Here is a 15,321-nt window from a genome sequence, read left to right on the forward strand (position 1 = left end):
CCAGTTGTAGAAATTGGTTTATGGTTTGTTTACCTTACTGCTGGGAGAGCGGGGGGGGGGGGGGGGGGGGGTGGCTGGAGGTGTCCTGGGTTGCCAGGGAGATATTTAAGGAGGATGACTTCCTGACCTGCACTGAGAACAGATAGCAGCAGAATCATACTGGGCCAGCATGATCAGAAAAAGTCACCAAACAAAGGTAGAAAAGATCATTTTATTTTCATTATAGTGTTTGGAATATGTCCACTTTGAGAATCAGGTGCTCAACATTAAAAGTTTATATTTATTTACTTATTTATGGCATTTTATCCCACATTAATTAGGGTGTTTTGTGGCTCTACATGAGAATTGTGATATTATGATCCCTTGTTTCATATTGTTGACGGTCTGCATTTTCCGTATGGGTGGTATATTGGTGTATTAGGTTCTGCCCAGTGTAATATTTATGGTACAGTAAGGTTCTGAGTGTGTTTTTGCACAAAGTTGTGCATAGTGTTTTGCAGTTGAGCGATTGTGCTTAGAATATGCTTTGAGCAACCACTTTATTCTTTGACATATGATACATATCTAATATCTAAATTTAATAAAAGGTATTAATTGTGACTTATTTTTATTTTTTTTTCTGTGTGTTATCAGACAATTATGGATTTAAGCTCTGCCCCTGGCTCCACCCCGCCCTAACCCAACCCCCTTTAGCCTCCCCAAACAATTGGGCCACCGACCGCCTATGGATTACATCTTTATAATGAACTATGTACTTATTTATCAGGAACATTCAACCCATAGTGATGCCACAGTGATTCCAGAATGCTTAATATTAGTTTAGGTGGACCTCAGTGGTGACTATTAAGGGCTGACCTTTCTCTATGCCAGTCAGTCTTACACCATATTTTCTCTTCTAAATTAATCCTTACATTTATTTCTTATATAAACTTTTTAAGTTAGAGTTACTTCTTTAGATGTTAGATTTTATATAACCATCTGTAAATTTGCAGTTTGTCAGCCAGAAGACTTCTCTCTTATATGACTCACATTTCACAAATGCTGTTTCAAGGATTGCCCCTACAAAAAAACATCCCATTACAATGTTATAATAAAAACCATTCAACCTACACCTCAATTAGTACTTCTATAGACATACTTATATAGCTGCTGTTGTTATTCTGACCAACAATCTTAGCAATCAAAATGACGCCGGCATCCTACTTACTTTTTAAAAATCTTACGTTAGCTGTCACCTGACTTATGAGATCATCTAGTCACAGTTTTCCTAGGTTTAAATCAGCATCATCCATTCTACTTTCATATTGAGTCCGAAAGGAGCCACTGAATTCAATTAAGGATTAATTTAGAAGAGAAAGTATGGTGGAAATCTATGACAAAATGGGCGTGTAAGACTGAATGGCATAGAGAAAGGTCAAAATTAATAAAGAACTAATTTCCTCAATAATAGCTCAACTGAGCCACTCCAAATAGTGGAAAACCATCCACCAGCCCAAAATAACTCGTTGATAAAAATATTTGACTTATCAAAAATGTCTCATAAAAACAACTTTTTAAATTTTTGTATTGTCATTTTAATGTTAAAAGGAGGGAAAAAAGCCCTCAGCAGTCAAAGGTTATTGCTATAGAATGAGTTTACACTTGACATGACACGCCTCAATTTAATTTCCAGAATTCACAGCACTTATGACTAAGACCAGTCATTGGCCATAAACCTCTATTTTTTTTTCATGTCAAAATGAAGTTTATGACATTTCTGCCTCTAAAACTTGAATCACACAGCAGGAAAAGCACTTAGCTTTGCTTCTTTCAAGATCCCGTCAAGTGTAACCTCATCCTGCGGTCGCCTGGTGGTAGTGGTCCCGTAAGGAACAATTGTATAACTGGGTGCCTCCAATTAAGCACCTAAAGGGTACACTGTAGGAGCCTATTCTCCAAAGGAAAGTAGGTGCATACTTTCCTTTACAGAATACTTGTTAGGCATGTTAATAGCCAGCCAAAGCTGGTCAGTGTGAATGCCTAAGAGGGGCATAATCGAACGGAAACGCCTATCTCCATGGGCGTTTATCTCCGCGAATGGGTCCGTGACGGGGCGGGCCGAACCGTATTTTCGAAAAATTGGACGTTTTTGAGCTGGGCGTCTGTTTTTTTTAGCGATAATGGAAACTAAAAACGCCCAGCTCAAAAACGTCCTAATTCGAGCCATTTGGTCGTGGGAGGGGCCACGATTCGTAGTACACTCGCCCCCCTGATATGCCAGGACACCAACTGGGCACCCTAGGTCAGTGCGGTGGACTTCAGACAACGCTCCCCCATGCATAGCTCCCTTACCACGGGTGCTGAGCCCCCAACTTCCCTCCCCCAAAACCCACTACCCACAAATGTACAACACTACCATAGCTCTTAGGGATGAAGGGGGCACCTACATGTGGGTACAGTGGGTTTTGGAGGCCTCCCATTTACCAGCACAAGTGTTACAGGTGGGGGGGATGGGCCTGGGGCCACCTGGCTGAAGTGCACTGCGGTACCCACTAAAAGTGCTCCAGGGACCTGCATACACGCAGGCCTCTAGGACTGGTTGCTGCTATATAACATTGGCACACCAGTTGACACCTGAAGACTAATCTCTCCGAAAACGTCCTTTATTGGAATAACCGCGTTTACTCACAGTTAACTGCAGATCAGAGGTTGTGCCCCATTGGCAACGAGTCTCCCTGGTACTGAGATGAGCAGTAGGTCAGAGCTGGCAGAATGCTGTACAATGCCCTCTTTCAGCCACATTCAAGGGAAGAACTAAGTTCTGTAACGTGGCTAACACAGGAAAGGGAACTAAAACTGGCTTACAAAAATGGCCACTACTGCATGGACTACAACAGAAAACACAACAGGGCACACTCTGACCCAGTAGGCAGGGGGAAAAGCACCATGGGAGAAGAGCCTACCAACTACCAACATCGTGAGACTGTAATACAAGCTAATGAAATCAGGGAGCCCAATACCCTACACCCACCACAATGCAATGCTGATGTGACCCTGTAGTGCACCTGAGAGCCACATCTGACCCAGGGAAAGGCTGTGACAGGATCGAACACATTCTGCTGTCATGGAGGTGGGTACGGCATTTGAGGCTGGCATAGAGGCTGGAAAAAAAGTTTGTAAAGTGGGTTTTTTTTGGTGGGAGGGGGTTAGTGACCACTGGGGGAGTCCGGGGAGGTGATCCCCGATTCCCTCCAGTGGTCATCTGGGCAGTTGGAGCACTTCTTTGGGACTTATTCGTGAAAAAAGGGTCCAAAAAAAGTGACCCAAAATCGCGGTAAAAACGCCTTTTTTTTTTCGATTATCAGCTAAAGACGCCCATCTCTCCTCGGCTGATAACCATGCCCCAGTTCCGCCTCCACCACGCCTCCGACATGCCCCCGTCAACTTTATTTGTTTCCGCGATGGAGTGCAGTTGGAAACGCCCAAAATCGGCTTTCGATTATACCGATTTAGGCGCCCACGGAAGAAAGAAGCCCATCTCCCGATTTGGGTCGCAATATAGGCGTTTTTCTCTTTCGATTATAAGCAGGTAAGCGTAGCAGGGTCACACACAACTAACAGTACTTTTAAGTTACACATATAAGTGGGAGCCCTGCCTCTGTCCCACTCATGCTCTGCCCCATGTGCCTCCTTGCAAATATGTACTATGTAAGTTTTATTCTACTCTCAACATTGATATCCCACTTATATCAGCAAGGAATAAAAGTGGGTTACAAAACTTATTAAAATCAACAAAAGTTACTAGCCGGACCCAAAATATTTGCTAAAAAAATAGGTTTTTAAAGCTTTTTAAAACATCAACTAATTAGTTAATTTCCGATTTTGAAGAGGTAATAAATTCCAAATTTTACTTGATTGATAGTTTAAAGAGTTATCATGAGAATTTTTATAACAAATATGTCTGACAGCAGCAAAGCCCAGTTTAAGTGTAAATCTAAACTGAGAAGAAGCCCGAACAACAGGAATAGTTAAACGCTGAATATGTGAAGAGGGACAACATTCCTATAGAATTTTAAACACTAGGCAAGCTATCATAAACTCAATAACTGCACGAATTGGCAGCTAGTGTAAATCCCTCAGCAGTGGGGTTATATGATCAAGTTTTCTTTGGTCAAATATCAACTTTGCTGTAGTATTCCATATTAATTGTAGCCTATTGTACAGTATCTGATATATACCCACATACAAAGAGTTACAGTAGTCAATTTGAAATATTACTTCAGTCTAAAGCAATATTCGATAATGTTCTAGTAAAAAATAAAGACCTGACCTCCCTTAACTGACACAATTAAAAAACAAAATTCTACGCAAATAATTTGCCTGAGGTTCCAAAGTGAATTATCTAAGATAAAACCCAGGACCCTAGAAAAGGTTTCAGGCTGGATTGAACGCACATTCTCAAGGTTTATGGGAATGTTCAATGAGTGCACACTCAATCAAGCCTGAATCATCAGGGTGGCCAAGTATTAGACATGTTAATTTCATGCACACAGGTCCTGGAGATAATGTAAGCTACTACTGGGGAGTGTACAGTTCCCATGTTGGGTTTTTCATTTAAAAAAAATCTAAGTATAGTACATTTATGTGAAATGACTTCATTATCTCCAGGGCCTGTTTCATTATTGTGTGCACTCACTCATTTCAGGCATGACTGAGTACACACTGATGCCTGAAATCATCATGGACAAGTGTTAGGGTTGTGCAGCCAGAAAATGTTAATTTTGTGTCATTTTCCATGTTTATGGGAATGTTCATTTTCTTTGGGGTTTTCAGGCAGTGCATGCACTCAGCTAGCTGAGTATATACTACCTGGCAGTGGCTTACATCATCTTCACATCATTCCCATTCAATGGGTGCACACAGGCCCTGGAAATAACGTAAGCCATTTCCAAGGAGTGTGCTCTCATTGAGCATACAGTTTCCAGGTTGGGTTTTTTTCATTAAGAAATGAAAAGAGTCATACACAAATGTACTCCCCAGCCTGTACCTGTCAGAATAAATGTTTAGAGAAAAGCATGGTGTAGCCTAATCATGCATGGAGTGGCCTAGTGGTTAGAGCACTGGTCTTGCAATCCAGAAGTGGCTGGTTCAAATCCCACTACTGCTCCTTGTGATCTTGGGCAAGTCACTTAACCCTCCATTGCCTCAGGTACAAACTTAGATTGTGAGCCCTCCTGTGAAAGAGAAATATCCAGAGTACCTGAATGTAACTCACCTTGAGCTACTACTGAAAAAGGTGTGAGCAAAATCTAAATAAATAAATAAATAGGTAGTACAGTGAGCTGAGAACCTGGAGAGCTGGGTTTGATTTCCACTGTGGTTCCCTGCAATCTTGGGCAAATCACTTAACTCTCTATTGTCCCAGGTACAAAAAGCTTAGATTGTAAGCCCACTAGAAACAGAGAAAGTACCTGTATATAATATGTAAACTGACATAAGAACATAAGTATTGCTATACTGGGACAGATCGAAGGTCCATCAAGCTCAGCATCCTGTTTCCAACAGTGGCCAATCCAGGTTACAAGTACCTGGCAAGATCCCAAAACAGTACAATACATTTTATGCTGATTATCTTAGAAATAAGCAGTGAATTTTCCCCCATGTCCATTTTAATAATGGTCTATGGACTTTTCTTTTAGGAAACTATGCAAACCTTTTTTTTAAACTCCGCTAAGCAAACTGCTTTTACTACATTCTCTGGCAATGAATTCCGGAGTTTAATTACACACTGAGTGAAGAAATATTTTCTCTGATTCATTTTAAATTTACTACTTTGTAGCTTCATTGTGTGCCCCCTAGTCCTAGTTTTTTTGGAAAGAGTAAACAAGCAATTCACATCTACCCGTTCCACTCCACTCATTATTTTATAGACCTCTATCATATCTCCCCTCAGTCATCTTTTCTCCAAGCTGAAGAACCATAGCTGCTTTAGCTTTTACTTATAGGGAAGTCATCCCATCCCTTTTATCATTTTTGTCGCCTTTCTCTGTACCTTTTCTAATTCCACTATATCTTTTTTGAGAAGTGATCATTCTTGTTTTCCATTCCTTTCCTAATGATAGCTAACATGCTTTCTTAGCCATTACCGCGCACTGAGCAGAGTATTTCAACATATCATCAACGATGACACCTAGATTCCTTTCCTGGTCGGTGACTTCTAATGTAGAACCTTGCATTACATAGCTATAGTTCAGGTTCCTCTTTCCCACATGCATCACTTTGCACTTGCTTATATTAAATGTCATCTTCCATTTGGATGCCCAGTCTCCCAGTCTCGTAAGGTCCTCTTGTAATTTTTCACAATCCTCTTGCGATTTAACAATTTTGAATAATTTTGTGTCATCAGTAAATTTAGGGGGTCTTTTACTTAGGAGTGCTGGCGTTTTTAGCGTGCATTAAAAATAGGCAAACACTAAACGCTAAAGATGCCCATAGGAATACACTGGCGTCTTTAGCATTTAGCACGTGCCTATTTTAATGCACGCTAAAAATGCCAGCACGCCTAAGTAAAAGACCCCCTTAGCATTTAGCGTGTGCCTATTTTTAGCACACGCTAAAAATGCCAGCATGCCTAAGTGAAAGACCCCATTAATTACCTCACTAATTACTCCCATCTCTAGATCTTTTATAAATATGTTAAAAAGCAGCAGTCCCAGCACAGACCCCTGGGTAACCCCACTATCTACCCTTCTCCATTCAGAATACTGACCATTTAACCCTACTCTCTATTTTCTCTCTTTTAACTAGTTTTTAATCCACAGTAGAACACTACCTCCTATCCCATGGCTTGAATTAATGGGCTTCAACCCATGTATATATGCAGATGACATCACCATCTACATACCTTTTCTACAACAGCATCACAGAAATACGGGATAAAATTTAAAAAGGCCTGGACCTCATGGAAAACTGGGCAACAACTTTCAAACTCAAACTAAAGAAAGACAAAATCAAATGGTCCTATCCAGCACACACAACCCCACATCGTACCAAAGTTTCACAATCAATCATCAATGGATAGTCAAATATCAGCAGTAACAACAACTATGGAAACTAAGAAGGATAAGAAACTATTTTCCTAGACAATCATTCCAGTTAATGGTACAATCGACAATACTATCACAACTAGACTACTGTAATGCAGCATACGTAGGGTGCAAGGAAAACCACTAAAATCACTGCAAACCATCCAAAACATGGCAGCAAGACCAATATTCAAGAAGTTGAAATATGAAAGAGCAACTCCACTGCTCAAACCACTACACTGGCTGTCAATCAAGGCAAGATTACTCTTCAAAGCAAGCACCCTCATTTTCAAGATACTGTTTGGAATGACATCCGAGTATATGCTAGACATGATTGAAATATCCACGAGAAATGCAAGCCCAGAAACAAGAGGTTACCTACTTCTTCATCTACTCAACTGCAGAAACATAGCCTATAAAACCATATACACATCAGTTTTTAGCTACTTGGGTTCCAAATGGTGGAACTCAAAACCAAAAACCACAAGAAGCACCACTAACTATCTTCAATTCAGAAAGAAATGAAAACCTGCCTCTTCAAAAAATTCTATAACTAAATACATAAGCTACAGCCGTCCTACCTCTTCGAATATACCTCTTCAAAAAAATAAAATAAAATTCTATAACTAACTACATAAACTATCGTGTTCCTACTACCTCTTCAAAAATCTTCAAACAACTACAAAAACTATCGTCCTCCCTCTTCAAAAACTCTATAGATAACTACCCCCTTTGACTTCTTGAAGCTGTACCCACCCTGAATTGTAACGGTTTGTAATTTTGTAAGCCACATTGAGCCTGCTCTTGTGGGATAATGTGGGGTATAAATGTACCAAAAATAAATAAATATTAATGCCCTCTCAACGCCATAACTGTAAAATACTATTATAATCTCACCTAAAATGTAAATTGTAAGCCACTTTGAACTGAAACTTGTTTTTTGATAACAGTGGGATACAAAAATGCATAGATAAATAAATTTTATCATAGTCTCCTTTTTGAAAGTTAAATGCTAATGTATTGGATTTCCTGTGTGTACTTACTCCAAAGCCGATATCAAATCTGATTATATTATGATCACTGTTCCATAAAGTAGTCCTTGATTTTGACAAAGGAATTTTACCTCCCTACCATGCCCTAATGTTACATTTACAGTCAATATTAAGGTGATTGAAATCACCCATTATTATTGTATTCCCCAATTTGTTAGCCTCCTTAATTTCTGATAACATTTCTACATCTGTCTGTTCATCCTGGCTAGGTGGATGGTAGTACACTCCTATCACTATCCTTTTCCCCTTTACACATGCAATTTCAATCCACAGGGATTCTAAGATGTGTTTTGTATCCTGCCCTCTTTAACATACAATGATACCCCTCCACTAATTTGATCCACCCTTTCACTACAATATAATTTGTACCATAGGAGCCGACTCTGTGGGTGCTGTGGGTGCTTGAGCACCCCCAATATTGAGAGCATTCCTTGTATATGGCCAAGGAAGTGTTATTTCCACTGGGCTTAGCACCCCCAATAATTTTGAAAAGTTGGCTCCTATGATGTATGACAGTGTCCCACTGGTTATCCTCCTTCCACCAGGTCTCAGAGATACCTATTATATCTAATTTTTCATTTAGTGCAATATATTCTAACTCTCCCATTTTATTTCTTAGGCTCCTGGCATTCGCATATAGACATTTCAAACTATGTTTGTTGTTCCTATTTACATCTTGCTCAGCAGTTGACAGTGTTAATTTGCAATCTTTTGCTTGCTTTTTCTTTAAAGACACCTGTGGGCTCATTTTCAAAACAGAAAAATATCCAAAAAGTGGCATAAGTCTGTATTTGTATGTTTTTCTCACAAAAACATCCAAATCAGTATTTTTAAAACCTATTTTTAGATGTTTTTCTCTGAAGTTCACCAGAAGTGTGTCCAAATCTCAAGGGGGAGTGCCAGGGACGTACTCAGGGCAGAACTTATGCGTTCCTAAGACTTAGACATTTTTCAGCCATAATGGAACAAAACAAAACCGTCCAGGACTAAAAATTAGACGTTTTGAGCTAGACCTGTTTTTATTACGAATAAGGCACAAAAAGGTGTCCTAAATAACCAGATGACCACTGGAGGGAATCAGGAATGACCTCTCCTTATTCCCCCAGTGGTCACTAACTCCCTCCCACCCCCCAAAAATGTGATGAAAAACATACTTACCAACAGTGGTGTGCTGGTAAATGTTTAACAACAGGCTCTCTCCCCGGTCCACCTCTGCGCCCCCCCCCCCCCCCCCCGTCCACCTCTGCGCCCCCCCCCCAAATTGCAGAGCTGCTTATAGCTGGGGAGAGAGCCTGCGGGGGGGGGGGGCAATCTAATTCATGTTTAATGTGGGATAAAATGCCATAAATAAGTAAATAAAAATAAACGTTTAATGTTGAGCACCTGATTCTCAAAGTGGACATATTCCAAACACTATGAAAATAAAATGATTTTTTTCTACCTTTGTTGTCTGGTGACTTTGTTTTTCTGATCATGCCGGCCCAGTGTCCGATTCTGCTGCTATCTGTCCTCTTAACTCCATTTCCAGGGCTTCCTTTCCATTTATTTCTTTCCTTTCCTCCTTTCTTCTTCATTTCTGGTCCTCAGCTTCTGCCTATTTTCTTCATCCATGTGCAGTTTTTCTCCTCTCTTCCTTTTCCCTCTTCTCATCTCCTTCTTCACTCTTGCCTCCCCTCCATCCATGTCCAGCATTTCTTCTCTCTCCCTTCCCTCTCCTCCATCCATGTCCAGCAACCCTCCTCTCCCCCTGCCCTCCATGCACCCATGTCCAGCAGCAACCCTCCTTTCCCCTGCCCTCCATGCACTCATGTTCAGCAACCCTCCTATCCCCTCCATCCACCAATGTCCAGCGACCCTCCTCTCCCCCTGCCCTCCATCCACTCATGTCCAGCAACCCTCCTCTCCCCGCCATCTACCCATGTCCAGCGACCCTCCTCTCCCCCCTGCCCTCCATCCACCCATGTCCAGCAATCCTCCTCTCCCCTCCACCCACCCATGTCCAGCAACCCTCCTCTCCCCTGCCCTCCATCCACCCACCCATGTCCAGCAACCCTCCTCTCTCCCCTGCCCTCCATCCACCCATGTCCAGCGACCCTCCTCTCCCCCTGCCCTGCATCCACCCATGTCCAGCAACCCTTCCTTCCCCTGCCCTCCATCCACCCACCCATGTCCAGCAACTTTCCTCTCCCCTGCCCTCCATCCACCCACCCATATCCAGCAACCCTTCCTTCCCCTGCCCTCCATCCACCCACCCATGTCCAGCAACCCTTCCTTCCCCTGCCCTCCATCCACCCACCCATGTCCAGCAACCCTCCTCTCCCCTGCCCTCCATCCACCCACCCATGTCCAGCAACCCTTCCTTCCCCTGCCCTCCATCCACCCACCCATGTCCAGCAACCCTCCTCTCCCCTGCCCTCCATCCACCCACCCATGTCCAGCAATCTTCATCTCCCCCCTGCCCTCCTCTCCACCATCTTCCAGCCCTCTCCGCTCCCCTGGTCATCCATCTTCCGTCTGCCTTCTGCTTCCCGATAGTAGCCCTGCTGGTTTCCTTTCTGCGCTGCCGCCGCCGCCCTGCCTTTAAAAATTTTATTTTCCCTCGAGGCGCGCCAGCGTTGAAGCGAAGGCAGCAGGCTCAGCTCAGTTCCTGCCTTCGTTCTGTTCCTTCGCATCATGGCTCTGCCCTTGCCTGACGTATTTCCTGTTTGCGCAAGGGCGGAGCCATGATGTGAAGGAACGGAACGAAGGCAGGAACTGAGCTGAGCCTGCTGCCTTCACTTCAACGCTGGCGCGCCTCGAGGGAAAATAAAATTTTTAAAGGGAGGGCGGCGGCGGCAGCGCAGAAAGGAAACCAGTAGGGCTATTATCGGGGAGCAGAGGGCAGATGGAAGATGGATTAACGGGGTGGGGGAGCAGAGGCGAGCCGGCTCGCACGGGCCAACAACCGGCTCGCAAGATGCCAGTAAATTTAACAAACGGCTCTTGCGAGCCGGTGCGAGCCGGCTCCAGCACACCACTGCTTACCAACCTCTATGCCAGCCTCAGATGTTATACTCAGGTCCATTAGAAGAGCACGCAGGTCCCTGGAGTAGTCTAGTGTTGGGTGCAGTGCACTGCAGATAGGTAGACCCAGGCTCATACCTCCCCCTACCTGTTACACTTGTGGAAGAAACTGTGAGCCCTGCAAAACTTACCAGAAACCCACTGTACCCACATATAGGTGCCCCCTTCACCTGTAAGGGTTATGGTAGTGGTTTACAGTTGGAGGTAGTGAGTTTTGGGTGGGTTTTGGGGGGGCTCAGCACACAAGATAAGGGAACAATGGTGAGATGTGTACCTGGGAGTATTTTCTGAAGTCCACTGCAGTGCCCCCTAGGGTGCCCTATTGCTGTCCTGGGATGTCAGGGGGACCAGTCTACTAAAAATGTTGGCTCCTCCTACATCCCAATGGCTTGATTTTGTGCGTTTTGCACTTGGACGGGGTTTTTTTTCAAAATGGACCAAAAAACAAAATGTCCACATTGAGCCTGCAAAGAGGTGGGGAAATGTGGGATACAAATGCAATAAATAAATAAATAATTAAAACATTGCTCGAAACAGTATTTTCGAAAACAAAAGATAGACGTTTTTCTTTTTTGAAAATGACCTTCTTTCCTATTCGGATTTTGGACGTTTTTTGCAAAACGTCCGAAGTCAGACTTAGATGTCATATCGAAAATGCCCTTCCTGGTCTACTATGGTCTCTATTGCAACCTCGCTATCAGGATACCCTATCTTCTCTGTTTTGGTGATATTTTTGAAAGATATCTTGTGCTGAACCCATGGGCGTAGACTGGGGGGGGGGGGCGAGGGGGGGCAATGCCCCCCCAAACGCAGGGCCGGCAACAGGCAGCTCTCCCTTCACCCCACCCTCTCCCCGTTCCTTCTCCTCCCCCCCTGGCCCCCCCGTGAGCCAGCTCTCCTCCCTCCCTCCGTATCCGTCCCTCACCGACCTGATCTTCGAATCCTTTGCCTGCCCGCTAGCCTGGCGCTAGCGCTCTCTCCCCTGCTGGTTCGCGCTTTAAAAATGGCCGCCGAGACTTTCAGAGGCGGCCTCGCGAGAAGTCTTGGCGGCCATTTTGAAGCGTGAACCGGCAGTGGAGAGTCAGCGCTAGCGGGCCGGGCAGATGAAAAAATTCGAAGATCGTTGGTGAGGGACGGATCCGGAGGGAGGGAGGAGAACTGGCTCGCTGGGGGGGGGAGAAGGAACGGGGAGAGGGCGGAATGAAGGGAGGGTAGGGGAGAAGAGGGTCACTGCTGGACTAAGTGGATGGAGGGCAGGGGAAAGGAGGGCCACTGGGCATGGGGGCAGGGGAGAGGAGGGTCACTACTGGACTAAGTGGATGGAGAGCAGGGGAAAGGAGGGCCACTGGATATGGGGGCAGGGGAGAGGAGGGTCACTACTGGACTAAGTGGATGGAGGGCAGGGGAAAGGAGGGCCACTGGATATGGGGGCAGGGGAGAGGAGGGTCACTGCTGGACTGAGTGGATGGAGGGCAGGGGAAAGGAGGGCCACTGGGCATGGGGGCAGGGGAGAGGAGGGTCACTGCTGGACTAAGTGGATGGAGGGCAGGGGAAAGGAGGGCCACTGGGCATGGGGGCAGGGGAGAGGAGGGTCACTGCTGGACTAAGTGGATGGAGGGCAGGGGAAAGGAGGGCCACTGGATATGGGGGCAGGGGAGAGGAGGGTCACTGCTGGACTGAGTGGATGGAGGGCAGGGGAAAGGAGGGCCACTGGATATGGGGGCAGGGGAGAGGAGGGTCACTGCTGGACTGAGTGGATGGAGGGCAGGGGAAAGGAGGGCCACTGGGCATGGGGGCAGGGGAGAGGAGGGTCACTGCTGGACTAAGTGGATGGAGGGCAGGGGAAAGGAGGGCCACTGGGTATGGGGACAGGGGAGAGGAGGGTCACTGTTGGACTGGGTGGATGGAGGGCAGGGGAGAGAAAAGAAATGCTGGACATGGATGGAGGGGAGGAAAGAGTGAGGAAGGAGATGAGATGAGGGAAAAGGAAGAGAGGAGAAAAACTGCACATGGATGAAGAAAATAGGCAGAAGCTGAGGACCAGAAATGAAGAAGAAAGGAAGAAAGAAATAAATGGAAAGGAAGCACTGGAAACGGAGTTAAGAGGACAGATAGCAGCAGAATCAGATACTGCACCAGCATGATCAGAAAAACAGTCACCAGACAACAAAGGTAGAAAAAAATCATTTTATTTTCATTATAGTGTTTGCAATATGTTCACTTTGAGAATCAGGTGCTCAACATTAAAAGTTTATATTTACTTATTTATACCCCCCCCCCCCCCAGGCTCTCTCCCCGGCTATAGCCAACTCTGCAATTTGGGGGGGGCGCAGAGGGGGACTGGGGGAGAGCCTGTTGTTAAACATTTGCCAGCACACCACTGCCTGTCGCCAAACCCGCTGCCTCTCTGATTCAGTGGCTATCCATTGGCAAACGAACACTGGTTATTCCCAAAAAAGCCAGCTCTTGCTCCCTTCCTTCCTCCATATTAGCATAATTTGCATATACATATATGCAAATGAATATGCTAATATGCCCCGCCCCTTCCTTTGCCCCCCCAAATGAAACAGTCAAACTACGTCTATGGCTGAACCATGCGTTTGAATGACTGTTGGCCTTCCCCCAGGTTCTAGTTTAAAAGTTGCTGTGTCTCCTTTTTAAATGCCGATGCCAGCAGACTAGTTCCACCCTGGTTAAGGTGGAGCCCATTCTTTCAGAATAGGCTCCACCTTCCCCAGAATGTTGCACAGTTCCTTACAAATCTAAAACCCTCTTCCCTACACCATCGCCTCATCCATGCATTGAGACTCCAGAGCTCTGCCTTTCTCTGGAGCCCTGCGCGTGGAATGGGGAGCAGTTCAGAAAATGCTACCTTAGAGGTTCTGGATTTGAGCTTTCTACCTAAGAGCCTAAATTTGGCTTCCAGAACCTCTCTCCCATATTTTCCTATGTCATTGGTACCCACATGTACCAAGACCGCCGGCTCCTCCCCAGCACTATCTAAAATCCTATCTAGGTGATGTGTGAGGCTCGCCACCTTCGCATCAAGCAGGCAAGTGACCACGCGATCCTCGCGTCCACCAGCCACCAAGCTATCTACATGACTAATAATCGAATCACCAACTGCAACAGCTGTCCTATCCCCTCCCTCTTGGACAGAAGCTCCTGGAGACACATCCTTGGTGTGAAAGGACATTGCATCCCCTGGTGGGCTGGTCCTGGCTGCAGGATTATTTCCAGCTGCACCAGGGTGATGTTCTCCTTTTAGAAGACCTCCCTCCTTCAAGGCAGCACAGGGGCTGCCAGACTGGAGATGAGACTTCTCTACATTGTCCCTGTAGTTCTCCTCTATGTACCTGTTTGTGTCCCTCAGCTTCTCCAAGTCTGCTACTCTAGCCTCAAGAGAACAGGCTCATTCTTTGAGAGCTAGGAGCTCTTTGCATCGAGCACACACATATAAACTCTCACTATCATGTATGTGACAATCAATGCACAAGACTGGATAGCACCCTTCTCGCTTTGGTTGTACCACAGAAAAGTAGTACAACAAGAATCTAATAGTAAATAAATTTGTAAGAAAAACAATTTAAGATGCATTTTACCTTTTGAAAGGGTCTTGATTTTATCTCAGCAATCTTCAAAAAATTCAGAGGAAGCTGTTCATAGGTATTATCTGAATCTCTAGCTGAACTTTTGAAGGGATGCTCTGGAATCCTTTCGTAGGTATCTTCAGCTCTGGCATTCCGAGGTGCAGTCTGTTCATGGACACTAGTACAGGTATGCGCTGTAAAAGGAAACTTGGACAGCTGGTCTGAATCCTGAACATAACCAGCAGGCCTTGACCATCCAGCAGGAATTTGTCCATAAGTATTACTAGCGGGAATGGCTCTAGTTGAAGGAGGCTTTGGAGAGTTTACCTGATGAATCTGTTTATCTGTGGATCCAGAAATGGTATCATGGACATTTTTATCATTCTTAAGTCCCTCAGTGCAGTTGAGTGAAGTGGTATAGCTTGCAAATTGCTGTCCTGGAGGGTCAACCTCAAAAACGGTCCTTGTCTTATTGGCTAATTGAGGCGACAGCACACAAGGTGTTGGGGGTAGAGCATTTGATGCTAACTTTATGGTTTCTGTAGGTGTCGC

At 45.0% G+C, this 15,321-nt stretch overlaps 1 protein-coding gene across 1 annotated transcript in view; it reads right to left on the reverse strand.

Moving 5' to 3' along the window:
• SH2D7 (SH2 domain containing 7) overlaps positions 1 to 15,321 on the reverse strand; it is a 45,958-nt gene that overhangs the window by 6,913 nt on the left and 23,724 nt on the right. Inside the window, exon 7 of the mRNA XM_030190390.1 lies at positions 14,782 to 15,293. Coding sequence (XP_030046250.1) covers positions 14,782 to 15,293 — 512 coding nt within the window. The remainder of the gene's footprint in view (positions 1 to 14,781; positions 15,294 to 15,321) is intronic.

This window comes from Microcaecilia unicolor, chromosome 1 (genome assembly GCF_901765095.1).
Source record: "Microcaecilia unicolor chromosome 1, aMicUni1.1, whole genome shotgun sequence".
Classification (NCBI taxonomy): domain Eukaryota; kingdom Metazoa; phylum Chordata; class Amphibia; order Gymnophiona; family Siphonopidae; genus Microcaecilia; species Microcaecilia unicolor.